This window comes from Aegilops tauschii, chromosome 7 (genome assembly GCF_002575655.3).
Source record: "Aegilops tauschii subsp. strangulata cultivar AL8/78 chromosome 7, Aet v6.0, whole genome shotgun sequence".
NCBI lineage: Eukaryota > Viridiplantae > Streptophyta > Magnoliopsida > Poales > Poaceae > Aegilops > Aegilops tauschii.
Window position 1 is genome coordinate 409,969,028 of NC_053041.3, and position 27,347 is coordinate 409,996,374.

The window sequence follows — 27,347 nt, forward strand, 5'->3', positions numbered from 1 at the left end:
CAAAACCACTTTCTCCACAAGACACTTAATGTATGACTAACCCCATTAAACATTCTTCTTCTTCTATTTACCGTCACTTTCTTATGTATGACTAACCTTTGTTTGGTGGTGCAGGAAGAGAAACTGAAGCGGCCGCTCTCACACATGCAGGCGTGGGAGATCGCCCATACGCGGAAGGACCCCAAGCCTGGTGAGCCCAAGTACTACGGCAAGAAGACCGCGCAGAGGAAGAAGGCCTACTCCGATGGGTATCTGAGGTTACATCCTGACACACCTGACCCCATTGCGGCAGATCTGGACGATAGGGTGGTGGTGGGCATGGGGCCCAAGGAGCATGGTCGGGAGGCGGTTCTCGATGCTGTGATCACTCCTACTATCTCCTACACACAGCTCCGTCGGGTCGACCCGAGCCTGAGCCAGCGCACGAGCACGCCCATGACCAGTGCACAGTCACAGTCCCTCTTTCAGGAGCGGCAATCTGTAAGTATTTTCCCTCTTATCTTCATTGCTCACTTTGTTTTTCGCATTTAGTAGTTTTATGAGTTCCATCATGTCATACCGTAGGCCTACATGGAGTACACACGCCAGGAGACCATGGCATGGCACGAGAGCCTTTATGCATACCATGAGCAGAGGGATCGCCAGATGCAGCACGCTTTTCAGGAAATGGCGGCCGACAGGTTTCCTCAATTGCAACCAGCACAATGTCCTCCAGCACAACCAAGGCTGCTTACCTTTGAGGAGTTTGTGGCACAGAACGCTGGCCCCCCGCCGGTTAGTTCATCCCCAATCTATTCACCCAAAGCATATCATGCCTTTCAACACATTCATATATCTCGTTAACATGTCTTTTCAACATCCAGGGAACCGGTGGATCAACCGTTGGTGGTGGTCTTCGCGGCACTCCCGAGTCACGGAGCCCGATCACTCCGATCCACAGAGGCGGAGGCGGAGGTGGAGGCGGTAGCGCTGCCGCTAGCACTGACGACCTGGGCTTCGGCGGGCTTGGCGGTGACGACCTCTACGGTGCTCGACGTCCTGGCGCTTAAGCCTTTGGGTTACTTGTGGTGACGATACACTTGATGCTTCTTATGTTGTGAGATGTTTCTTATGTTGTGAGGTGATTCTTATGTTGTGAGATGTTTATGCTTGTGAGATGCTTATGCTTGTGAGATGCTTATGCTTTGTCAGATGCTTATGCTTTGTGAGTTTGTCTATGCATATGTGATCAGTTTGTTTATTTACATATGTGTTGTATATATGCTATATTGAATTGAATTGACCTGAAAAGAAACAGAAAAAAGAAAAAAAAAACAGAGACAAACTATGCCGACGGCTAAGCCGTAGGCATAGTGCTCGCGTGAGCACCCAGTGGCTGACACGTGGAAGCTATGCCGACGGCCTAGCCGTCGGCATAGTTTTAAACTAAGCCGACAGCTAAGCCGTCGGCATAGCCGCCACGTGTTAGCCACTGGTCACTCCTGGGGCAGGGCTATGTCGACGGCTTAGCTGTCGACTTAGTTTAAACTAAGCCGACAGCTAAGCCATCGGCATAGCCGCCACGTGTCAGCCACCGGTCACTCCTGGGGCAGGGCTATGCTGACGGCTTAGCTGTCGGCTTAGTTTAAAACTATGCCGGCTAGCCGTCGGCATAGGCCTGCCCCAGGAGTGACCAGTGTGCGCCACGTGGCACCTCTATGCCGACGGCTTAGCTGTCGTCTTAGTTTAACACTATGCCGACGGCCTAGCCGTCGGCATAGATGTGCCATGTGGCGCGCAGCCGTTGGCCAGCACTTGACGGCGGCCGCTGTTAGGCGGGGAAGTTGCCGACAGCCGAGGCCGTCGGCATAGTTGTACGGACACCGTCGGGATAGGGTCTATGCCGACGGCCCCCCGGGCTACGCCGACGGATATGTTGCCGACGGCCCTATGCCGACGGGGGCCGTCGGCATAGGCCTGTCCCGACGGGAATCAGGGCTAGGCCGTCGGCATAGGGGTTTATTCCGGTAGTGTATACGACCAATCAATTGAAGAAAAATCTCGATAACTTTGTCATTGCCACAGGTCCCGCTCTAACTTTAACTAAACTACTTTTGTCCCTACCCACTCTGACTCCCCCATTGCTTCAAAAAAAGTGTAGCTCTCATAATTACCTCTATAATCTTGTAGTTGCGAGTGAAACATACAACGGTACCAGTTCCATAGGAGAAATATTCCCATACATGGCCAATAATACTACAAACATGGAGGTTTACAAGCTTTCTATAGATTTTTTTCCCCTAACAATAACCCCCCTGATTTCCCCCCTAAAACCAATCCTATATCAATTTTGATGACTTGGAGTTCATCGAGACTATGAATAATGGAGGACGGTCGGCAGGAGCGGCAGCAATTTTGGATGATTGTTATTTTGTTGCTTCTGATTTTTCTGTGTCCAAGTTTGAACATTGTAATAGAGAGGCAAATAAAGTAGCTCATGAACTTGCTTGGTTGGCTAGATTTTCTGATACTGTTGATTGGATTGAGGAGCCATTGAATGAAATTGTACCCTTCCTCTTAAACAATTTATCAGTTATTTCGATTGAATAAAGTTAGTATGTTTTCAAAAAAAAAAACCCGACCGCAAGTTTGTGGGTCCGGACTGGGTCAACCTCACAAAAACTCAACGTGTCGCTTCTGCAACATACACCAGGAGGAAAGGGAAGCAAATGACATACCGAAGGATGGCAAAGGCGTCGATAGCTCATTGCTTCCTGCGTTTCCCCGTCAAAAAAAGTGTAGCTCTCACAATTACCTCTATAATCTTGTAGTTGCGACTGAAACATAGATCGGTACCAGTTTCATGGGAGAAATATTTCCATACATGGGCAATAATACTACAAACATGGAGGTTTATAAGATTTCTACAGATTTTTTTTCCTGACAATAACTCCCCCCTGATTTTCCCCCTAAAACCAATCCTATACCTCCACGTTCGCAACTCCGTTAAATTTGTAAAGAGCCCTACCAGTTTCATGGGAGAAATATTTCCATACATGGGCAATAATACTACAAACATGGAGGTTTATAAGATTTCTACAGATTTTTTTTCCTGACAATAACTCCCCCCTGATTTTCCCCCTAAAACCAACACGTTCGCAACTCCGTTAAATTTGTAAAGAGCCCCGCCGCCCCCTATCCCCCCCCACAAACATGGAGGTTTATAAGATTTCTACAGATTTTTTTTCCTGACAATAACTCCCCCCTGATTTTCCCCCTAAAACCAACACGTTCGCAACTCCGTTAAATTTGTAAAGAGCCCCGCCGCCCCCTATCCCCCCCCCCCCCCCCCCCCCCCCAATGATGCAAAAGAGGTGAAAATGACATTATGCGAACAAACAAGTCTCGATTTCACAACATGTGAAAACCGCGCAAAATCTGACAAGAAAATGACAGCAATAGAAATGAAACCCCTCTTGCCTCCCTCTTCCTCGCGGCCGGCAAAAACTTCAGACACCGCCTCTATTTACACACCATCAACAGGGCGGTCTTTCGCTCTTTGGCCGGGTAGAAGAAGAGCAGGGGGATGGACGCCTGATGCACAGGCAGTAACTTGTAAAATTAACATGGTGACGTCCTTCGTGAGTGCCATGCACTGCAACGAATGGTCTTGTCTACTGTGCTGCCCTCGGTCAGGCGGAGGACAACGACAAGCGGCTGGACCACGCCGTCGGCGGTGATGCAGGCTGCTTGCGGTTGCGGGCGTGCGCCGCCTCCAGCTCAGAGGTGAGCATGTCGAACATGACCTGCACGTCCTGGTACCCGCAGGTCTGCACGTCCTCGTGGAGCTTCAGTATCCCGCCGCTGCCTGCATCACAGTGCGCAGATTCAGTTTCAGATAAGCTTTTTTACTTTACTTTTCCCTTCTTTTGAGACGAGTCTCAGATGTGTTCTTTGTTAAAAAAAATAACCTCTAACATAAGGTACATTGACGTCTCAGTTTCAACTTTCAAGCAAACAATACTACGTACTACAAAAGTATGTATTGCTTTCTCGGCTCATAGCAACAGGAGCTTCTGCTCCATCCCTACTGATGAAAAGGCACCACAAGTTACTTCAATCCAACCAAATGGACGGACAGAGACGAATAGAAGGCCTCTCCCATAAGAGATGGAAAAGGCCTACTGGTCCAGCAGGAAATTCGTACAAGGTATGAGAGATCGATCTGAGTGGTCCTAAAGCTTGCAAAAAGAAAAAATCTGATGGATGATCATTGAGGCCCCTTGGTGTTTGGAGCATACGAATTTTCCGACGTGTATATGTTTCATGTGAAGTTCTTGAAAAATCCTATGGTTTGAAACACAGAAAGCCTCCACGAATCCCATACGAATTTAAGCTAGAATCCTGCAAACCATGCCATGCGTACCTCATCACACCACGCGATATTGAAATCGAGATCTTGCAGTAGTAAATGTTAGTACTGCTGCCGCGGCTACACAACGAGATCCCGGAGAGCGAATTTACTGCACTTAATTCCGGAGATAATACTACCTAGCAATACAAGCATTATCTCCTGTTCTTTGGTCTGCATGTTGGGGATCTATTTACCAATTTTCTTCTAATAAGAGAAGGGCTGAACTTTCGGCCTCTTCCCCTCGACAATCCATATCACACCTTGTTCACATCACAATCTATTCAAAATGATGTTTGGTGCAGTATAAAGACGAACAAACCAGCTTATAGAAAGAAGTGAAAATGTAGAATTGTCATGTTTTTCTGTATAGTCGTAAATCTGGACTGTATTGTACTTCTGTTCACCAGATCTTTGTACCCACAGGTAAGAAAAATGATTTTCTGCTGATTGCAGAAATTTCTCATCTTTTTTGTCGTTGTATCCCTTTAGACGAACAAGCAAATAAGGAATAGCCCTTGAACGAATACATAATTACTAAGAGAGAAATCAATCATTCCCGTGAAATCGAAATTTGCTGCCAAACATGCATCTAGACGTCCCGACACCTCTAAAAGACGGGACCAATGACCTGCGTTCTTTCAGACCCACATCTCATCTGTTTATTCTTCCGTTTCAGGAACACTGAAGGAAGCAAAATGGAGAGAAAATATTGGCCATCTAGCGCTTCCAATCAAGAAACCAACCGGAAATCTTGACCGTTTTTCTAGACCAACATGAGTGTGGACAGTGGTTGAGTTGGAGAGGAGTGCGGGGAGGGAGACTGACCGGACTTGCTGCCGCGGAGGAGGCGGCCGGAGACGGCGGCCCACGCACGGCGCGCCCGGAACACGACCTTCTTCCGCCAACACGCCATCAGCGCTGCGGACGTTCTGGCAGTTTTGCAGTGGCGGTTCCGTCGGCGTCGGCGTGGGCGTGGTCGTGGGTGGCTTGGCTACTGCGGAGTGGCCGTTCTTCTCTGCTCTGTGCGCATGATGCCGGGAGGGGGCGGCTTTTATCCCCTTGCGGAGGAGGCGGCTTGGAGCGTTGGCTCCCCTTTTTTCCCCCTCTTTTGCTGCTTCGTTTGCGTGTTAACTATGTGCACGCCGGGTTTCTGGGCACACGCGGTTGCCGCCTGTGTGGCAGATCTGATTTGCGTGGCAGGGATTAATCGCGAAATCTACTTTTAATGGCCCTCGCTAGGCGTTATCCGGTTTAATCCCGCGAGCGGATGCGGATCAGCCGTTTGATTAGTTTTATTTTGAAATTATAGGGTTACAATCACGGCGCACTAAATCCTCGGTACATGGGGTCATGTATGGAACACACCGCAGTGATGCGCCCGGTCCGACTATACAATGTCAAACGATCTACTACATATTTTGTTCTCTCCTAAGTTTCTGATGTTGTGTTGTGCTAAAAGGTGTCGTTTCCAAAATTCTAATCAATTGTAGAAACTACATCCATTCCAATCTTTTCTGAGCCTACAATGCAAAGTGTGAGCTTCAACCAAATTCAATCGGCTCTAATAATTCTAAATCACACCCACACTGTAGTTCTTGTGTTTTTGCCTCCCCCTTTAATCACGCCTTCACCAAAAATCATTTTCAAACTGTTTCAACATTCTCTTTCGTGACACCGCCCAAAATCAGAAAAATGTTGCGACATTCAAACATGTTTCAAATGTACACATGTATGTAATAAAAGATTGTGTGAGTTGGGGTTATCGGCCGACAAAGAAGAGTTGTAGCTTTTTGCACGGTGGGTGATTCGGCTTTGTAGCACGCGACTTGCATCAGCGTCGGCCCAGCCAACATTACACGGGCGAGAGGGTGGGGTGGTCGTCGGGTCCCAACTTGAAATAGTAGTGGTATCCAGCATTGTAGCATCACGTCCCAATTTGTAGCAGTGTCGACCAGCCTTCGTCGCGGCGCAGGTCCTCACTTGCAGCAATAGTGGCGCCCAACCATGCAACGCGGTGTTCCATCTTATAGCAATGGCGTCCGGCCTTATAATGATGTGATCCCTGACCCGTTGCACCATGAAGAGCGCTTGCAACGCAACGAAACATTGCAACGTACACCACAGAAGGGGTCGTCCTAGCATGCCACTTTTACATGTTTGAATGGATATTTCAACATTTAACAATTCAAACCTCAAATTTGTGAAAACTGTATAAAGAAAGACCCAATAATTGGACCTGCCTGTCGTAGGCATGTCGAGGACACCATTGCACATGAGGAGGAGCAACCGGAACTATAGTTTTTTTTTTTGCAGGGAGCTAGAAGCTTTAGGTATTCACATATTCAACTACCATTGTAGTCTACTACAAAAGCAAAATCGACGCTCGTCGAAATTTCATTCATGGTACTAGCCCATAGATCATACATAAGGAGTGGATCCAAACGCCTCTCATGTGGCTATTGCCGTACTACAAGGCTAAGAAATGGACCAAGACTATCATGCAAGATCGCCAAGGAGATGGACCCGAGACATTAATTTTGGGGCAGAAGGAAAAACAGGCAATTGTGAAGGATGTGTGTCGCAGCCAAACATGCGAGACCAAACAAATTGCACAAAAAGGACCAAGCCAAATTGCATAAAAGCAGTGCAGTCCTGTAGCATGTGAAAACTTGAAGGGACCAGCAGGGTCCATGGTCACTTTCTTTCACTCTGGTCCTCGAGAGATCTACGGTGTAATCGAGGATTAGAGCTCTCACAGCACTTTGTTCCTAACAAGCTTAGTAAAGATAGGGATAGGTATATTGAAACATGTTTACCTTGACCTTCTCCTTTCGCCGTACAGAACTATACGTGCCAACTTCAGAAAAGCTTTTTGCAAAAAGTCCTAAAGTCTATGACAATGTCCTCAAATAAATCTTATATGCAGTGTAAAAAGAAACACAGAGAATATAATACCTAAAAGAGAGATAAAATCAGTAGGATATTTACGGACAACTTTTTTTGACAATATATTTACGGACAACTTACTTTGCCCTCACATATTGTGGTTGCTAAAAATAGACTGATGCACTGCTAAAAAACTGACATGATATGTGTCAGAGATAGTAACACGTATCTAAACTACTGATTCAATTGGGCATGCCTAAAAAATCATCTGAATCCATGTGGAACGGAGCTTTCGCTTGTCACTACCTTTCCTGTACCGGCCGACCTGACGCCGCGGAAATTTCGACACGTCACCGCGAGCTCACGTGCTTTGGCGACATCAGACCGTTCTGCGGGGCCCACCTCGGCGACCAGCATTCATTGGGTGGGCGCGAGCGTGTGTAACCTCCGGCTGGTGAGGGGGCACGTGGCGAGACGCTACAGAGCACCGGCGAGATATTTTTAGGAGCTGACGGTGCACTATCGTACCATGATCGCCCGGATATGGTCGCTGATATTTATTCTCTCTCCACGGATCTGGGCTATGACTTTGAGTGTGTGAATACGTACCACAATGTTGCCACATTAATTAATTTGATTTGATTGAGACGAGAAAAAAGTCTCTATTCACCCGCAAAAAAAGAGAGAAAAAAGTCTCTATTGCTACGCAGTACAGTACTTTCTTGACGAGACTAGGTCTACCACAAAGAACTTAACCATGAGCTAGACTCAATCGGCACATAGATGAGATAGATAGAAGTTGGAGGGAGGTTTTTCTGATACTTTTCCTTCACGCGTCGTCTGTTAGGTTTTTCCCTCTCGTCGACGCATGCCGACGATGAGATTATCTTTCCCCTAGCGCCTGCCATCATCCTCGTCGTGGACGGTTTTTGGGCCAATTACAGCAACTCCAACAGGCCGACCCAAACGGACGCGTCCTTTGTCCATTTTTTGTCTGTTTGAATCGGCCGTGCGGACGTCTGTGTCCGCTTTTCCATTTGGGTCGGCGCATACGCCCAACGCTGGGTCGACCCATATTTCTGTTACGCTGAATTTTTAAATAAAAAAGAGTAATCACGTTCAAATTTAACACAATTATATATTAAAAAAGGTCAAATGCCGGCCAAAGTCCACTTAAAACATTAAACATTAATTAAACAAAAAAACTCCACGTCGTCGTGCGCTGCCCTAGGCATCCACGTCGTTCGACCCGGTGAGGTCAACCAGCTCCGACGCCAGGCCAGCCAAGGGGAATGCCGCCTCCCAAGCCCGGACCACGTCACACCCTGCCGCGCCGCCTGCACTGCCGGCTGGACTGCTTGCTCGCGAGCACGTCGCTCCTCCTCGCGCTCGAGCTGCATCAGTCGCTTGCCTCCTCCCGCTCCGTGAGCAGCGCTTGGGCCTTCCAATGCTGGAGGTAGGCTTGCTCCTGGAACGGAGTTGCGCCAAGCCACATGGGGGGGGGCATTGACCCACTCACGCAGCTCACCGGTCCAGACGTAGCGCTCCGCGGGCTCCGGCTCGGCCTTGGGCTCCGGGAGCCTTCTCGACAGCGACGGCGGAACCACGCAGTCGCTGGCCACGGAGAGGGCGAGGGCCTCCGCCAACCTAGCCTCGTAGGCCGCCTCCTCCTTCGCCGCCTTGCGCCGCTCGTCCTCAATGGAGGTCAGCATGGCTGCCGCCAGCGCGGCCTGGTACGCAGCCTCCTCCTCCTCCGGCTGGTCCAAAGGGGGCGACGGAGGGTGGATGTGGTGCTGGTGGACGCCGAGGCGGTGTTGCTCCTCGTGCTCGAGGGCAAACCACATCTCCCAATCGGGAGAGTCCGGCGCGTACACCGGATGCGCGCGCTGCTCCGACGTCATGAGCACCCGCCGCTTGTGCACCTCCTCGGCGTGCGCCCGCCGCGACCGCGAAACCGCCGGCACGGGATCCGTTGTGGATCCAGATGTCAGTCGTGCGGCAGGGTGACGTCTGGGTACGGCAGCGGTTGTCTGTACTGCGAGTGCTACCGCGTCTGGTGCACCGGAATGTGCAAGCGCTGCCTGGCGGGGCGTGCAGGCATCGGCGATGGCGGAGGAGGAAGAGCACGAGAGGAGGAAGCGTCGGGGGTGAACTTCCCCTTGCTCTTGTCGGAGCCGCTGAAGAAACCCATGGCTAGGGTTTGGTTGTTTCCAGCAAGGAAGCACACGGGGGCGGCTAGATGCGGACGACAGTGGAAGTGGAAGAGCCCCCCCCGCCTTGCACGCGTGGATTAAAAAAGGACCCCCTCGACGGTTCCACTGGCTGGCGCGTGGACCCGGTGTCGGTGACCGCTATTAATATGACCACGTTCAGTTGTTGGCCAGCCGACATGTGGGGCCACGGCAGACATCGAGGGGACGCGCGTCGTGTCCGCGTCGACGCATTTCAGTCCCAAATTTTGGCCTAAAATGGGTCGGCGTGGACATGAAGTGGACGCATTTGGATTTGCGTCAGCGCGTTGGGCCGACGTTTTGGTCCACTGCGACTCAAACGGACTTGGGCGGACGAAATGGTTCGCCCGATTGAAGTTGCTCTTAACACTACAAAAAAAAGACACATCCGTGACATTTTGGGCCGAACGAAATTTTTTTCTGTCATACATATGACATTTCTATGACGATAATTGTGACAAAACCCGGTATCATCATAGATGTGGTGGGCTCCTACTTCTATGACAAAAAATCATGACAGAAAATGGGCTTTTCGTCCTGGGCGGGCCGGAGACGCGGCTGCATGACATTCTTTGGGCCGTCCATGACGGAAAAAACCGTGGTAGAAGCGAGGGCGAGGAAACTTTTGGGGAGTTCCCGGCTACGGTGGGAGGTCGGGGGCCGAGCGATGTGCGTTTCTCTCATACACGTACGCGCGTGTGTGCGAGGCGTTGGCTCTAACTGAACCCGAACGAGGCGTTGGGCTCTAACTGAACCCGAGCGATTGCACTGCAGGCTACGCGTTACTGAACCCGAGCGATCGATCGATGGCTGTTAACTAAACCTGATCGAGCGATTCCTTCGCTACTGCTGCTAACTGAAGCCAATCGATTGGATGAACAGTGAGCGTTGGGGGGGGGGGTTGGATGAACAGTGAGCGGTGGTGTTGCCTCTGGATGAACAGGACCCCGTGGTGTGGAGGGCTGGATGAACAGTAGACGGTGGAGGGGTGCCCGTGGAGGGGTGGTTGAACAGGACCCCGTGGTGTGGAGGGCTGGATAAACAGTAGACGGTGGAGGGGTGGTTGAATAGTAGCCGGTGGAGTAGCGCGTGGTGGAGGCTGGATGAACAGGAGCCTGTGGAGGCTGGAGGAGGTCGACGGTAGCCCGTGGAGGCTGGAGGAGGTCGACGGTGGAGATGAACAGTATCCCGTGGAGTCCCGTTTTGCGGTACGCCACACCCCTCCCGATGCCTTGGCAACTTAAATATAGCGGTTGTACACTCCCTTTCAACTAGGGATGTCAACTGGGTCCCGTTTAATCCCGATTAAAGTCCACTAGTGGTATGATAGTTCAAAAGAGTTTTTGTTTTTTGAGGAAAATGAACTAGGGAGGTAGCAAAAACTAACTAGATGGGATTGGCGGATGTCATTTATTTGCCACTTACATCCCTAGTTTCATCTTACCATTTTAATTTCTTTTCGGCTGATGCTGCTTCGAACCATTTAAATATAGTTTGCCATGCTCGGCAATAATTCGTCCGTCATTTACCATGTAAGCTTACTGCCTGGATCATACGATAACTATCTCTTATTGATGTCCAGCGGAAACCTTTCAGGATGCCGTTCACACTAGGACACAATGTACAACCCCAGAATCTATTTGTGGAAGCAGTGCGCCATCCATGTTACCAGATGGTAGCAGTTCAGAGGCAACACCGCCGGAGAGCAGTGTGAGCACAGATATTATAGTGCTTGAGGCTCTACTAGAGGCAGAAAGAGATGGTGTGGCTGCCATGAATGAGGTAATCTTCATCTTGAGGCTGGAAATTATGGAATTAGCGGCATGCATTATGCAAGCAACCCAAGAATTGGAGGAAGTAAGAATGTTGCATTTGAAGACGGAGGAGGTCCTGCTGTTTCTGCTATCTGAAGCCCAAGGTTATCCCGGTTCTTCTTTAGATACCAGTTGAAATTGTCATTAGATTATTGTACTTGCATGTTGTGTCATGTCTCTGAATGGATTATGTTGCAAGACCCCCTATGTTGTCCATGTGTTGTAATGATCCGAATTTTTTAGGCGAGGTAATCCTCAGTACTTGTATGATTGACATAAGGTGAACTGTTTTTCGTGTGAGCATATTGTATTGGATGAAATAACTGTGACTCAGAGTGTATCCAACCTACTAAATTCGAAGATCACGACATTTCTAAATCATAATCATATATAAAGGTGGAATAAATCTTTGTTGTGGTTTTGAAGAAATAAATAACAAAACATATAATTATCTGTGGATATTCGTAATCGAATACAAATTGGATTTGAATTTAGTTTGCCAGGTCCCAGGGCAAACGTGAATGCTAATTCTCCCAAGTTTTGAACGAAGCGGCTAAACACCCACTATAATTTGTGGGCTGCCCGAAGCAAGTGTTTGCGAGATGGAAATTACTGTCTACCCCTGACACTTGACATCCTTATCGACCGGATTTACACTACTGTCGATAGGGGTAGACTAGTAACTTCAATCAGACGTGACACGACGGCCTCTGAGCCCATTCAGACACGGTGGGCGCCAAACGTGGGCGGCAAAACACATTTGATTCAAGCTCGTCCGAAAGACATGTGTCTCTTCCTCCATTTCCCCATTCATACACGGTGGGCGGCAAAACAAACTCTCCTCGTCCGAAATCGATGTAGGCTAATATTTTAAATAGGGGCAGATGTGTAACTTCCATCAGACGTGACACAACCGCCCTACCTGTCAGCCCCGTTCATACACCGTGGGCGCCAACCATGGGCGGCAAACCCTCTCCTCGCCTGAAATAGTTACCGGCAAATATTTGGGAGAGGCGAGATTACCGTCCTATCCCCAACCGATGCGATGTCCGAAATTTTAAACGAGGGATAAGTTCGTAACTTTCCCCCATTTCAGAGAAGCGCGTCTCAAAGTTTGAGATCCCTCCTCCCCTCCATTTCCCCATTCGTACACCGTCGGCGGCACGACAACCTCCGCACTGCGGCCAGCCTCCTTCGTCCGCCACCCCATCCTCCACCTTGCCGGAGCCGCTACCCCTAACCCGTCGTCCACTGCAAGAGATGGACGTCTCTCATCCACGGCGCTGGACCAGGATCCTTTCATCGCCTCCTCTCGCTTCATCGGCACCGTCGTCCACCTTGCCGTTGTCGCTCCTACGACCGCCTCGTCCACGGCAACAGGATATATCCCCCAACCCGGCCGTCTGCCGTCTAAAGTCTTCTTCCCTGCCGTCGACAGCCATCGCACCCGCAACACCCTCAACGTATCAGCATAGGTCTACACGGCGTCGCAAGAGAGGTGGTACTCTTCCATATGTGCTTAAGTTATTGATCTCACCCAGAAAATAGATCGTAATTTGTTTACTGTACTTTTCTTGTCCGTACCAAATCGTAGTGGCTAGTTGAAAGCAAACATTGGTTGCGAAGTAGTTTTGTCCGGTTTGCACCTTCAGATCCGCCATGGCACGGGCACTATACTCGTAAAGCTTATGGTTTCCCCCCTTTATATTCACTACCATCATCGTAGGTGCTTCGTGTCGTGCTAGCACTGCTCCTCAAGACCTCAACCCAAAGCTTACGTGTTGAAATACGAATCTGATATGATGCTCATATCACTAAAACAGAGAACATTTAATTGGTCACCTAATGTTCCTATATTCGTTTCGAAAAGCATGTGCGCCACCCAGTGGTCCAGCTAGTTTCACTTTCCTGATTTTTCTCTTGATGCTTAGGGTTTTCCCCGTTTATCTACTCTACTATGATCTGCGTAGGTGCTTTCTGTCGTACTAGCATTACTCCACCCTTCAAGCTAAACAACACAACACTTAGAATTCGAAAGCTTAGTTGTTCAAATATGATTGTGATATGATACTGATATTAGTTAATCGACACATTTAATTGGTTAGTTAAAGGTCCCACTTGAGTTTCCAAATGCATGTCGCGACATATAGAGAGACAACATAATTGCATTTCTTTGTCACTTGTTGACCGTACTTTCTTGTCCATACCAAATCTTAGTTGTTATTTCAAAGCAAACATCGGTTGCTAACTACCCTTTGCGCGGTTTGCAGCTTCAGATCTGCCATCCCACTGCCACGGTCAACACTGTACTCATCATGCTTATGTTTTCCCCATTTTATGATGACCACAATCAGCCTACGTGGTTCGTGTCGTAATAGCACTGCTCCACCCATCGAGCTAAACAAGCTTAGTTGTACAAATTCATATATGATATTATTGCTGATATTAGTAAAACTGAGAGATGTTTAATTGGTTAGCTAAATGTTCCTACTTTAGTTTCAAAATGCATGTGAGCCACATATGGAGAGACCGGAAAGAATAGTATTTCTCTGTGCACTCTGGTTCATCATGGGTGGCCAATCGACATTGTATTGAAAGACTTGTAATATCTTCAATCTGCTTGCTCTTATGCTCGTCTTTAAGATGATACTCTTCTCTTGCGGTCGACTGGTCAGGTCGAGTTGTTCTCCCTTAGTATATTTTGAATCTATCAGGTCAGGTCGACTTGTTCTTCTTTACTATATGTTGAAGCTATCATCTGCGAAGAGGCATCACTTCTGGAGCTCTCATATTTTGAGTAGTAGGCCACATTATATTAATGCACACAACAAATTACAGCATGCATGGCATCTTTTAAAAGAATTGCAGAGATAGCACAACGGGGTTTACAGGGAGACAGTATTGGATTAGAATCACTTCTGCATTACAAAGAAAATCTCACTTGTTTTTATGTTTTCATGCATGTCAGATATTGAACATTATCAAAATGAATATGAGAATGGGCGCACGAGAGGAATATTGCGGAACGATCCACTGGCTAACAAACTTGGCATGGTGGAGGATGGCCTATCTTATTCTCCCATCAAGGTGCTTGCTCTAACTTTGCAAAGTTGTATTGGTCGCACATATTTTGCATCTGACCTCTTGCATTACTTCTACTTTGTTACACCATTTTCTTAGTTTAAGCATCATATATGAGTATATGCCATACCTATCCATTTTCTGTACCTATTCCATGTGTCGTCACACTATGTTTTTCCAGTCAAATGTTGTTCTTTCGTAATAGATGTCCAAAAGGAAGAGGGTGAGTGTAGATCCTCAAGGAGTACAAACTAGGTATTTGGAAAAGGTAGTGATACCTGTTAAATCAGATAGATCAGCAGCCACAGAAAACACAGTCCCAACTGTACCACACTTTACCCCTACTCCAGTGGCCAAACCCCTATTAGAACTGCTGGGAGCCCAGCGTCAGGTACTGTCTATGATATCAATTCAAAATTTGAACTCCTAAATTTCTGCTTGTGCCTTACCTTCTCTCTTGTATGAAAACTAATTTCAGATGAATCTCCTTGCTCAAAGGATCATACGATCTCAAAACAATAATGGGCTCTGCATTGCTCTTGTCAGTACCTCTCTCCCTTTTGCCTTGTAACACTGTACTTAATTAATTGCTATTTGATTATGTATCATCAGTCTGCACCTGAGCTTCATTATCCTCTGTTTCTTCCAATATTATTTGATATATATTTACTCTTTGCAAAATGTAGAATAATGGCAACGCTTATAAAGAATTTTCTTTGGGGAATTTATTGAATTATCCTTCCATCAACATGGAGAAGGGCTTTGTCTAGCCCGTGTTAACATGTAATGTAAGTTCATCCTTCTCAAACCTTCAAACTTTGTTCTAGTATAGATTTGGATAGGCATCATTTCCTCGACTGTTGTTTGCTTTGCTGTTTACATCTGATTGGATGTTTGCAACAACTACCAGTTTCAAATTGTAGTTGTAAAAACATGTTCCTTGTGCAGAACAGATCCATTTATTTGCTTATATAATTGTGAAACCTATTATGTGTCTCCTTGTTTCTCTTTCAGACTCGTATCTCTTACGCCAGGCAGAACTTTAGGGAAGATAGTGAGCCAAACCATCTTGAGGACAGCGAGATGACCCCAAGGTCCTATCTTGATGAAGACAGTGAGTTGAAGCTACTCACCAGCAGGTGTGAGACAACCTCTGTGCAGTCGCTGCCCCAATCAGTTCGACTTCTTCAGTCTCAACTTAAAGCGGAAAGGCTTGCTTCAGCTCAGCTCCGACTTCAAGTCAAAGATGCAATGAAGATGTCAGAGGACTGCCGTGCGCACCATCATGCCTTAAATCTAGTGTTGATGCATCTATCGTTGACACAACTGAGGTCTACTCAGCTTCTTCAGCTGTTTGGGGGGCCCGATGTGGCCAGGCCTAGTGCCTTCTGAAGTGCTCTCAGTTTTGTATATTCTTTTGTCGGCGTGTTTATTTGCACTGGTGGCGAACTTTGATGCCCAGTGGATGTAATATGTGTGATAGCCGTGATAGCCTAGCGTAAGTCGCTTGCTTATTTATTTCCTTGTTGTCTTGTTTATTTGTTTGCTTGTAGTCATTGCAGTTCTTTTTCCGCGATTTGCTAGTGGCTGCAATAACCTATTTTTTAAAACTAGGCCACAATAACCATGGGCTAATATTTACTGTAGTGACACTGGGCCTCCTACGGGCCGTAGAAACAGTGGGCCTTCTACGGGCCATAGAAACAGTGGGCCTTCTACGGGCCGTAGAAACAATGGGCCTTCTACGGGCCGTATCATCAATGGGCCTTATACGGGCAGTATGATCGATTGGCCAAACATGGGCCAATAACAGGCCGCATTATGGCCGTAAACGGGCTAGAGTTGGAATCGTCCGTTCATGGGCCAACCATAACGGGCCATCGTTAATAGGCCGTATTTGATGACGCTATGAAAACGGCCCAACGTATTAACGGACCACAAACGGGCCGACTGTAACCACGGGCTGAATTTGGCCCACAAGCAGAAAATGACAGTAACGGGCCATAAGTAAACGAATGCTGGAAATGAGCCCAAGAATAAATGGGCTCTGAGAAGGCCGAAAGATAACATGGGCTGGAAACGGCCCAACGGAATAACGGGCCGTTAATGGGTATAAAGTGATACACTGTTCATTACGGGCCAGTTTCACCACGGGCCGTTAATGGGTGTAAAGTGATACACTGTTCATTACGGGCCAGTTTCACCACGGGCCGTTAATAGGCCAAGAGTTACATAGGGCCTCATATGGGCCAAAAGACGTCATGGGCCATACATGGGCCAGAAGTGAAAACGGGCTGGAATCATATTGGGTGGCCCAGATGACGCTACTGGGCCTAATTCGGATAGGGCGTAACGGGCCTTGGGTTAGCGGGCTGTAAATGGGCTATATGCGAACAGGCCGTTAACAGGCTTTACATGGGCCGGCCCGCCACCTTTTGACCAAGTCAAACGGGCCGGCCTTTTCACACGAATGGGCCTCTGTCGGGCCGTGCCACGTGTCGACGTATCATAGGCGCCTTATGTCCAATGAGTGGATGACATCTGTCCCAACGATGAGCCGACACGTGTTTCCTCCAGCCAATGATGATTTTACACGTGGAAAATCCCCATTGGTCGGGGCTGTTAACGGGTTATCGGATCCAAAACCCGACCCGATAGCTTAACGGCGTTCCGTTATGGTGGATGCCACGTGTCGGTCACCCTTGACGAAAGCACTTCTGTGACGCGGGATTTATCGTCATGGAAGTGGACACTTCCGTGATGATAATTTTGGTAATGTCATGGAACACTTCTACGACAGCACATGTATGACTATCTTGATTCTGTCATAAAATCGTCATGGATGTACATGCATGACAGAAAATGCGACCTACTGTGACAAACACGTATCATCACGGAAGTGTATTTTTTTGTAGTGTAAGGGGCGGCGTTGCACCGCTTCCTGACCTTGGAACCAATGCGGCGCCCGCGGGGTAGGACTACGTATAGGGTTCTCCTATTTTGTTTGTAAGTATCCCTTGCGATGACATCTGGGATTGGAACCTCATCGTCTAGTATGACGGGGGAGGATCTTGGGAGCATGGTGATGAGTCTGGATGTGATAGAGGAGGATCTAGCGGTCGTGTTTGTCGATGTGGTGGCCTGGCCGCCGGAGTATATCTGGTGGCTACACATGGAGGTATACATGAATGCGGACATGGCCAATGGTAATAAAAAAAGGAAGATGGGCACTGCAGGCCACATACAGGGGAAGAAAAGCCCCGAAAAAAAGCAGAGATGGCACTAAGAACACATTATATTCAGAATAGACGGGTTCTCTCGAGGAGCATGTCCGGTCGCAATGAAATTGTTAGTCTGGAACTGTCGTGGAATGCACAAACCCGCGATAGTTCGTGCACTCTTGGTTCTCCAAGAGCGAATACAACCATATGTGATCTTTTGTCTAAGGCAAATTTGAGTAAAGCTAGCGCGGAAAATTTGAAGTGTCAATTAAAGTTTGATGGGATGCAAGTTTATGTTAGTGATGGCAATAGTGGTGGTCTAGTTATGCTTTGGAAGGTGGGTTTGAGGGTTACCTCCTCGGCGATCCTCATGAACTGTATTGATCTCCGGATTGATGAAACTAGTGGTTCAGATGGCGGTTCACTAGATTGTATGGTGAGCCGAGTGGTGACAGGAAACATCCAACATGGGACTATCTAAGGGATCTCCAGGCCATGTTGAATCTCCCATGGCTAGTGTCTAGGGATTTCAACGAGGTCCTAGATGGGCACGAGAAGGAGGGGGCAATAACGCTCCATGCACACGTTTAGAGATACTCTGAATTTGGGTGACCTCGGTGATCTTGGTTACCATGGAGACATTTTGACTTGGCGCAGAGGACATATCCGAAAAAGGTTGGGCAGTGATATTGCTACGCATGATTGGGCAGATATGTTTCCAATGTATGCCGGTGAGTCATGACAATTTCAACAAATCAAACCACCACCCCATTGTGATAGACACCCAATACCAGGAGCTCCCGCAGCACAGGAGACCTTTGGTTGCAAAGAAGTTTGAGGCGAGGTGGTTGCGTGAAGAAACTATTGAAGTAATTACACAAACAACATGGGAGAGGGCGAAGCGGAGACCCTCTTCACTAGCACAACGTACTCCAAATGTTCATGATTCATTACATAAGTGGGACAAGGAAGTGTTGAAGGGGTCGCGTACCCATCCTCAGAACCTTCAACATGATTTAATTACAGTATTGCGGGGCCGCTTACTGATGATTCATTTCAAAACTAATAGGAGTTGCATTTGCAGATTGAAAATATTTTAGAACAAGAAGAATTGTATTGAGTCCAAAGGGGAAGATTAAATTGGTTGTAGCATGGAGATAGGTACACTTATTTCTTCCATGGTTTCGCAACATCAAGGAAGAAAAAGAACTTCATTAAAGAACAAAATGATGTCTTGGGAGACGAGATAGAAGACCAGGAGCAAATAAATGGTTTGGCATTAAATTATTTTGAAACACTACTCACATCATGTGTTCTTCCAGCTGGATTCCGACGTGCTGGCCAAAGTCAAACTGCACGTTGATACATCTCCATGGTATCTACTTTTCCAAATTCTTTTGCCCTTGTTTTGGACTCTAACTTGCATGATTTGAATAGAACTAACTCGGACTGACGCAGTTTTCAGCCAAATTGCCATGGTGTTATTTTTGTGCAGAAATAAAGTTCTCGGATTGACCTAAAAATTTACAGGAGAATTTTTGTGGAATATATAAAAAATACCGTGGCAAGAATTAACCAGAGGGGGTCCACCCAGAGGCCACAAGCTGGGGGGCGCCCCCCGGGGCGCGCCTAGAGGGCTTGTGGGCCCCGTGGACCTCTTCCGACCCTGATTCCAACTCTATATAACCCTATTCAGGGAGAAAAAAATCAGGGAGAAGGATTCATTGCATTTTATGATACGGAGCTGCCGCCGCCTCCTGTTTTTCATCGGGAGGGCTGATTTGGAGTCCGTTTGGGGCTCTGAAGATGGGGATTCGTCGCCATCAACATCACCAACCTTCCTCCATCACCAATTTCATTATGCTCACCGCCGTGCATGAGTAATTCCATCATATGCTGATACGTCTCCAACGTATCTATAATTTTTTATTGTTCCATGCTATTATATTATCCATCTTGGATATGTGCAGTTTATGTTTTTTCCTTGTTTTTGAGTTTTGCAGAAAAGGAATATCAAACGGAGTCCAAACGAGCTGAAAATTTACGGTGATTTTTTATGGACCAGAAGAAGCCCCCGAAGCACAAGAGTTGGGCCAGAAGAGTCCCGAGTCAACGACAAGGATGGAGGGCACGCCCACCCCTAGGGCGCACCCCCTACCTTGTCGCTGACTCGTGGCCCCCCCTGACTTGAAACCGACGCCAAAAATTCCTATAAATCCATAAACCCTTGGAAAGAAACCTAGATCAGGACTTCCGCCGCCGCAAGCCTCTATAGCCATGAAAAACTAATCGGGAGCCCGTTCTGGCACCCTGCCGGAGGGGGAAACCATCATCGGTGGCCATCTTCATCATCCCGGCGCTCTCCATGACGAGGAGGGAGTAGTTCACCCTCGGGGCTGAGGGTATGTACTAGTAGCTATGTGTTTGATCTCTCTCTCTCTCTCATGTTCTTGATATGGCACGATCTTGATGTACCGTGAGCTTTGTTACTATGGTTGGATCATATAGTGTTTCTCCCCCTTTATCTTCTTGTGATGAATTGAGTCTTGCTGTTTGAGGTTTCGTTATGATTTATTGAGTATTGGATTTGAGAACACTTGATGTATGTCTTGCGATGGGATATCCGTGGTATGGCATGTTCTATTGACTCACTTGATGTATGTTTTGGTACTCAACTCACGGATTCCCGAGGTGACATTGGGGTAATCTATGCATAGGGGTTGACGCGCGTTTTCGTCCTAAGGTCTCTGGTAGAAAATTTGGAGTGATTCTTTGTTGCACGTTGAGGGATTGTTATATGATCTAATTATGTTATCATTCACTACTGCAGGATGCTGCTAACGCAACACTACGATTAGAAACCCTTTGAAGAAACTGTATGCGATGCAATAATCGGAAACGGTGATGTAAAAAACCCGTCAAAAAAGATGCAAAACATTTGCGATGACAGATGCATCAAACACGGTTCAAAATTGAGTTGCGTGTGCGATGAGGGGCATATGGTTTAGTTCAATGAACTGTTTGCGATGAGGCAAAAGAACAGAAACGGGCAGCCAGATGAAGGTGTGTGCGATATACATCATAAGGTTCCCTTGGATGAACTGTTTGTGATTAGGAAACACAAAAGAAACAGTCAGCCATATCAAGGTGTGTGTGATATACAGCATATGATTCACTCGGATGAACTGTTTGCGTTGAGCCAAGAGAACTGAAATGGTTCAATTTAACAAGATGTGTGTGTTGTGCGTTGGGATTGCATACAGAACAACAACATATATATACACATTTATAAGGACATGGTTGCATAACCAAATTAAACATCCAATTACATAGGTGGCTACTACAACCATGGCATTTGCACACACCAAAGTAAACTATTACATGCATAATTACATCGGTGGCTACTACACACATGACATTTCCACACACCAAAGTAAACTATATATGACAGGCATGATTAACTAGGATAAACGATCATCTGATCATCATCTACTTCTTGTGACGCTTGCTCTGGTTGTGGCTCGATCCGGCCTCGTCGACCTCCGCAACAAGGAACTTCCTCATGTCAACGATCCGCCTGTGCATCTCGTAGCATGTGTACACGCTCTTGGCCGTGAACCTGAGGTGAGGTTCATCCAGTTGCCACATCTAGGCCCCGTGCCAGGATACGGGACATGTTCTGTTGGCATCCTGCTTCATCTTTTCATAGTATGGGTCGATGATGGCCGAGGCGAGTTCAACCAGGAGTCCTTCTTCATGCTGCCCTAGACCCTGTAGTGCTCACGGATTTTGACAAGGTTCTGGCAGGCCAAGCCCGTAACCCTGAGCGCTTTTACATCATCGGTGGTTTCCACCGTGGCGAACTTGTAGTCGGTGCTGTTGACAAACCTGGTGAAACGGTCGCAAGGCTCTGTGGCCATGCAGTAGTGGTAGATGAGGACATGATGGCACATGCACAACTGGGCGACGCTAACCTTCTGATCTATGTTGGGACAATCGGCGGTGTACTGGAGGTCGATGCCGACCACCTTGTACTTGTCTCGAGCAAGCAACTGCTCAACGGTGTTGATGTAGTCGTCCACCATGGCCGGGTCGATGGTGTAAACCACTGAGAGATCCGTCTCCCTCGCGTGGGTCTCCACTTTATGCTCGCCGAACTCCATTGGAGCGCTGCTAAACATCCCCTCTCTATGTGTCGTCGTGGGTGTGCTTGTTGTGTGTGGGGCACGATTGAAAGGTTGAAGAGACTAAGGTTATAATGGCCGCAGGAATTAAAGGGGAAGCCGGACGGCCTGGAATATCGGCAGGCCCTGATGGCAGTTCTAATTTGCAGCGCGTAACTCCATCTGCCGCACGTAACTGCATCACGAGGCAACGCGCGCGGCACAACCGCATGCATATGGGGCCCTCGACATGATCGTGCGCACGCCCAACCGCTGGCAGAGTGCGCCCGGAGGGACGCGAGCAGAGCGCTCTACGGTCGCCTCAATGGCGAGCAACCATATATATATATATGCATATAGCAGTTGAACATGCAAGGAAAAGCTGTCCACAAGTCGAGTGCGCCGACGGACGCGAGCAGAGCGCGTCGACGGACGCGAGCAGAGCACGCCGCGGCGCCTAACGGCGAGCAGAGCTTGTTGAGGGACACGAGCAGAGGCCGGCATAGTGATACGTGGCAAACAAGACAAACTGTGGGCAAATGCTTGCTGGTATATAACCGTTTGCGATTGATGAATTCATCAGTGACAGGTTACCTAGTGCGGTCCGTGTGTGTTGTGATATGCTCTGTCTGCAGAACATCTATGCTCTCTGTACAGAAGAACAACATATGTATACTTGTAACTTGACATGATTGCAATACCAAATTAAACATCCAATTACGTTATATAACAAATACCATAAATATTGCAAGGTTCAAATTCAAAGATTACAATGCCCAAATTCCAACATTGCAAACCTCGTCATTTCTGCAAAGGGATCAGCCGCTCACAATTCATGTATGGGTTTGACACAATGACTTCCAACTGCTGTCATATGCTCTTCCAATACGAAGTTTAGCTTTTTTGGAGCCTCTTCCATTCTGCAGTACCTGCCGGCTCTGATCAACACACCATTCATCTTCCCTAATTAAATGCGTGTTCAACCTCAGTACCCTCAACACCCTTGCTCTGGCAAGAAAGAACCTGGCGAGTGTACTCTCCTGTAAGGTCCCTCGGTAGGAGTTCAAAGTAATATTTGAGAGATGCAGATCCAGGCATTCGATGTGATTGTCGTTATAAACATTATCCACCTATGGGCCTATTATTATCTGCAAAAGAAGAGAACATGTTAGTGCCAACATGCAGTTTTGAACACTACTACACGACTATTTGGTTTGCAGGATTTGTAAAATGCACCAACGTGCCATCTTTGATCTAACATGATTAACATGGGCATTTGATTACAATCTAGAAAAATGTAGCCTTCTTCACAAGAGGTTGGATTGGATGAAAAAATCCCTAAGAAAACTAGTACAGATGAATCCAAAGGAGAAATGCTTATGGATTGTAACCATATGAATCAAGCAACTGTCGGCGTCCTGGGAACGGGGGTCCCCAGACTTGCCTGCCTGCGGCCCACGGCGTGGCTCCACCAGCGGCCCTGTGCGGACCATCTTCACCAGCAAACACTCAAGACCCTCGCGAGGGGCCAAGCCTCGCGAGGCGGACGACACAAGACCTCCTCGGGAGCGACCTCACCAGGCTGGCTCGCGAGGGGAGGAGAGATCAAGGCAAGGGACACCTCGCGAGGTTCCTGTGACGCAAGCCATGACGACTGGAGCCAGGCGGGCGCCAGCGCGCGCAGTGTCCTCGTTTCCTCTTTGGTGCTAAAGGGGCAAGCGCAGGCGAGGAGTCCCGAGGCATCAGGCAAAGGTTTCCATATCGGTGCAATGAGACCAAGACCAGCAGGGCGGCAAGACAGAGGTCACCGTGGAGCCCAAGACGGCGTCACCACCAGACCCTTTGGCAGGCGAAGACCACCTTTAGTCAGGATAACTTGTACTAGTTGTCTCCCTTCAAATTTGGCCGTTGTTGGCTCCCTTCCCGCTCAATATTTGGGAAAAGGACCAGGGCCTCTATAGATAGGACTAGCCACCACCATAGGAGGCAACTCATCTTGTACTGGATCCATTCCATCCTCACACTCACCAAGCACAAGAACGCTCTCCTCAGGAGGCTGTTCTTCCCTTGTACTGTTCATCCTCAGCCCAAGAGGCGATCCACCACACCACACTGGAGTAGGGTATTACACCACAACGGTGGCCCGAACCAGTATAAATCTTGCGTCTCTTCTGTTGTGGGTTCGTCGAGCTAGGCTTTGAGATCGCGGTGAGGGTGAGGGCATGGTTAGGTAGGGAGAGATCTTCGTGTGTACCCCAGTGTTTGAACCTCAAGGGTTTTGCCGGAACCCGAAATCCAACATTTGGCGCGCCAGGCAGGGGTGCGCCGGAGCTTTCCTTCCGTCGATCTGCGCTTTGCCACCACCGCGCTTCGCCCCCATGGCAGGCGCCGCGCTCCCTGCTACGACGATTGATGCCAGTGGCGGGGCCAGGGGGCTCCGAGCCTTGGCCCCCGCCTTACGGCAGGTGCAGTGGCCGCCCAAGCTCAGGCCGGAGATGCCACCGCGCTACGACGGTGCGGTGGACCCGGTGGCTTTCCTGCTGGCGTACGAGGAAGCCGTCCTTAAGGCTGGGGGTGACGACAAGGTCATGGCCAACTGGCTTCCCATGGCCCTCACTGGCGTGCCGCGCGCCTGGCTGCTCAACCTCCCCGGATCCACGGTGGCATCTTGGGAGGAGTTTCACAGTCTCTTCGCGGTGCCGGCGCCCCTCGCTGTCGCGGCCCTCCTCGGCGGCTCGCAAGCGCCGCCCTCGGACCGCCACACCAAGCCGTTCTTTCCCCAGATCAGCACCGCTTCCGCGTGGTAGGGGGCTCCCCCGGGTTGGGTGGCATCCAAGGCCGACCTGACCTTCGACTCGGGAGATCACCCCGTCACTATCGTAGGCTCGAGCATGCTCCCGATGCTTTGCACGCCCACCATCTGCAACATAGCCATCACCAAGACCCTCATAGACGGTGGCGCCGGCCTCAACGTGCTCTTGGTGGAGGCCTTCAGCCCCCTTCACGTACCACTCAAGCGGCTCCGCCCCAGCAAGCCTTTCTCCGGCGTCGGCGTCGGCTCCTCCAGCCCCCTGGGGCAGATCCGTCTTCTCGTGACCTTCGGCACCCACGACAACTACCGCACTGAGCTGATCGACTTCGACATCGCCCACATCGGCCTCCCGTACAACGCCATCCTCGGGTACCCGGCTCTGGCGCAGTTTATGGCGGCAACCCATCCAGCCTACAACCTCATGATGATGCCCGGGAGCAAGGACGTCCTCACCATAGTCAGAGATACCAAGGAAGCTTTGGAGGCACTCAAGCTTGCCCTCAAGACCGCGGCGGCGGCGCGACCGGCCGACGAGGCCCCCTCTGTTAAGGGGGCCGCGCCGGCCAAGAAGAAGCAGTTGTTCACTCAAGATCGGGCGGAAACCAAGCAGGTGCCGGTCGAGGAAGATGGGTCTTCTGGAGCCATGATACGTCTCCAACATATCTATAATTTTTGATTGTTCCATGCTATTGTATTATCCATCATGGATGTTTTATATGCATTTATATGCTATTTTATATGATTTTTGGGACTAAACTATTAACCTAGAGCCTAGTGCCAGTTTCTGTTTTTTCCTTGTTTTTGAGTATTGCAGAAAAGGAATATCAAACGGAGTCCAATTGAGCTGAAATTTGACGGAGATCATTTTTGGACCAGAAGAAGCCCACAGAGTACCGGAAGTGGGCCAGAAGAGCCCCGAGGCCACCACGAGGGTGGGGGGCGCGCCCTACCCCCCTGGGCGTGCCCCCTGCCTCGTGGCCGCCTCCGGGACGCCCCTGACTTGTTCCCGACTCGAACACCTCTTATATAACCCCAAACTTCCAGAAAGAAACCTAGATCGGGAGTTCCGCCGCCGCAAGCCTCTGTAGCCACCGAAAACCAATCTAGACCCGTTCCGGCACCCTGCCGGAGGGGGGAATCCCTCTCCGGTGGCCATCTTCATCATCCCGGCGCTCTCCATGACACGGAGAGGGTAGTTCACCCTCGGGGCTGAGGGTATGTACCAGTAGCTATGTGTTTGATCTCTCTCTCCCTCTCTCTCTCTCGTGTTCTTGATTTGGCATGATCTTGATGTATCGCGAGCTTTGCTATTATAGTTGGATCTTATGATGTTTCTCCCCCTCTACTCTCTTGTAATGGATTTAGTTTTCCCTTTGAAGTTATCTTATCGGTTTGAGTCTTTAAGGATTTGAGAACACTTGATGTATGTCTTGCATATGCTTATCTGTGGTGACAATGGGATATCACGTGATTTACTTGATGTATGTTTTGGTGATCAACTTGCGGGTTCCGTGACCTCGTCAACTTATGCATAGGGGTTGGCACACGTTTTCATCTTGACTCTCCGGTAGAAACTTTGGGGTACTATTTGAAGTTCTTTGTGTTGGTTGAATAGATGAATCTGAGATTGTGTGATGCATATCGTATAATCATACCCACGGATACTTGAGGTGACATTGGAGTATCTAGGTGACATTAGGGTTTTGGTTGATTTGTGTCTTAAGGTGTTATTCTAGTACGAACTCTTGAATAGATCGATCAGAAAGGATAACTTTGAGGTGGTTTCGTACCCTACAATAATCTCTTCGTTTGTTCTCCGCTATTAGTGACCTTGGAGTGACTCTTTGTTGCATGTTGAGGGATAGTTATATGATCCAATTATGTTATTATTGTTGAGAGAACTTGCACTAGTGAAAGTATGAACCCTAGGCCTTGTTTCCTAGCATTGCAATACCGTTTACGCTCACTTTTATCATTAGTTACCTTGCTGTTTTTATATTTTCATATTACAAAAACCTATATCTACCATCCATATTGCACTTGTATCACCATCTCTTCGCCGAACTAGTGCACCTATACAATTTACCATTGTATTGGGTGTGTTGGGGACACAAGAGACTCTTTGTTATTTGGTTGCAGGGTTGTTTGAGAGAGACCATCTTCATCCTACGCCTCCCACGGATTGATAAACCTTAGGTCATCCACTTGAGGGAAATTTGCTACTGTCCTACAAACCTCTGCACTTGGAGGCCCAACAATGTCTACAAGAAGAAGGTTGTGTAGTAGACATCAAGCAGTTTCTGGCGCCGTTGCCGGGGAGGTGAGTGCTTGAAGGTATATCTTTAGATCTTGCAATCGAATATTTTAGTTTCTTGTTTTATCACTAGTTTAGTCTATAAAAGAAAACTACAAAAAAATGGAATTGAGGGTACCTCATATGCTTCATCTTTTTAATATCTTTCATGAAAATAAGGATTCCGATAATTGTGCCAAAATGTTAGAAGAAGAATGCATTAAAATGTTTGGCACTATATATTTGAATGATGAGCATGATTGCAATGTTGTTAGTATGAATTCTTTGAATATCCATAGTACTAATGATGATTGCACTAGTCATGATGAAAATGCCCCTTGTAAGCATGCAACTTTTGTGGAATACACAGAGCTTGCAAGTACACACCAAATAGGGAAGATAGATTTTGCAAGAGGCATAAGTATTTGGAAACTAAATGGTTGCAAGAAAGGC

General features: G+C 48.3%; 1 protein-coding gene across 1 annotated transcript; it reads right to left on the reverse strand.

The window, feature by feature from the left end:
- Nucleotides 1-3,360: 3,360 nt before the first annotated feature.
- On the reverse strand, nucleotides 3,361-5,499 carry LOC109742257 (uncharacterized). The gene is made up of 2 exons (XM_020301343.4): nucleotides 5,219-5,499; nucleotides 3,361-3,847 (listed from the first exon to the last, which is right to left on the reverse strand). The coding sequence occupies exons 1-2, from the start codon at nucleotides 5,304-5,306 to the stop codon at nucleotides 3,672-3,674; spliced, it is 264 nt and encodes an 87-aa protein (XP_020156932.1). The 5' UTR covers nucleotides 5,307-5,499; the 3' UTR covers nucleotides 3,361-3,671.
- Nucleotides 5,500-27,347: the final 21,848 nt, after the last annotated feature.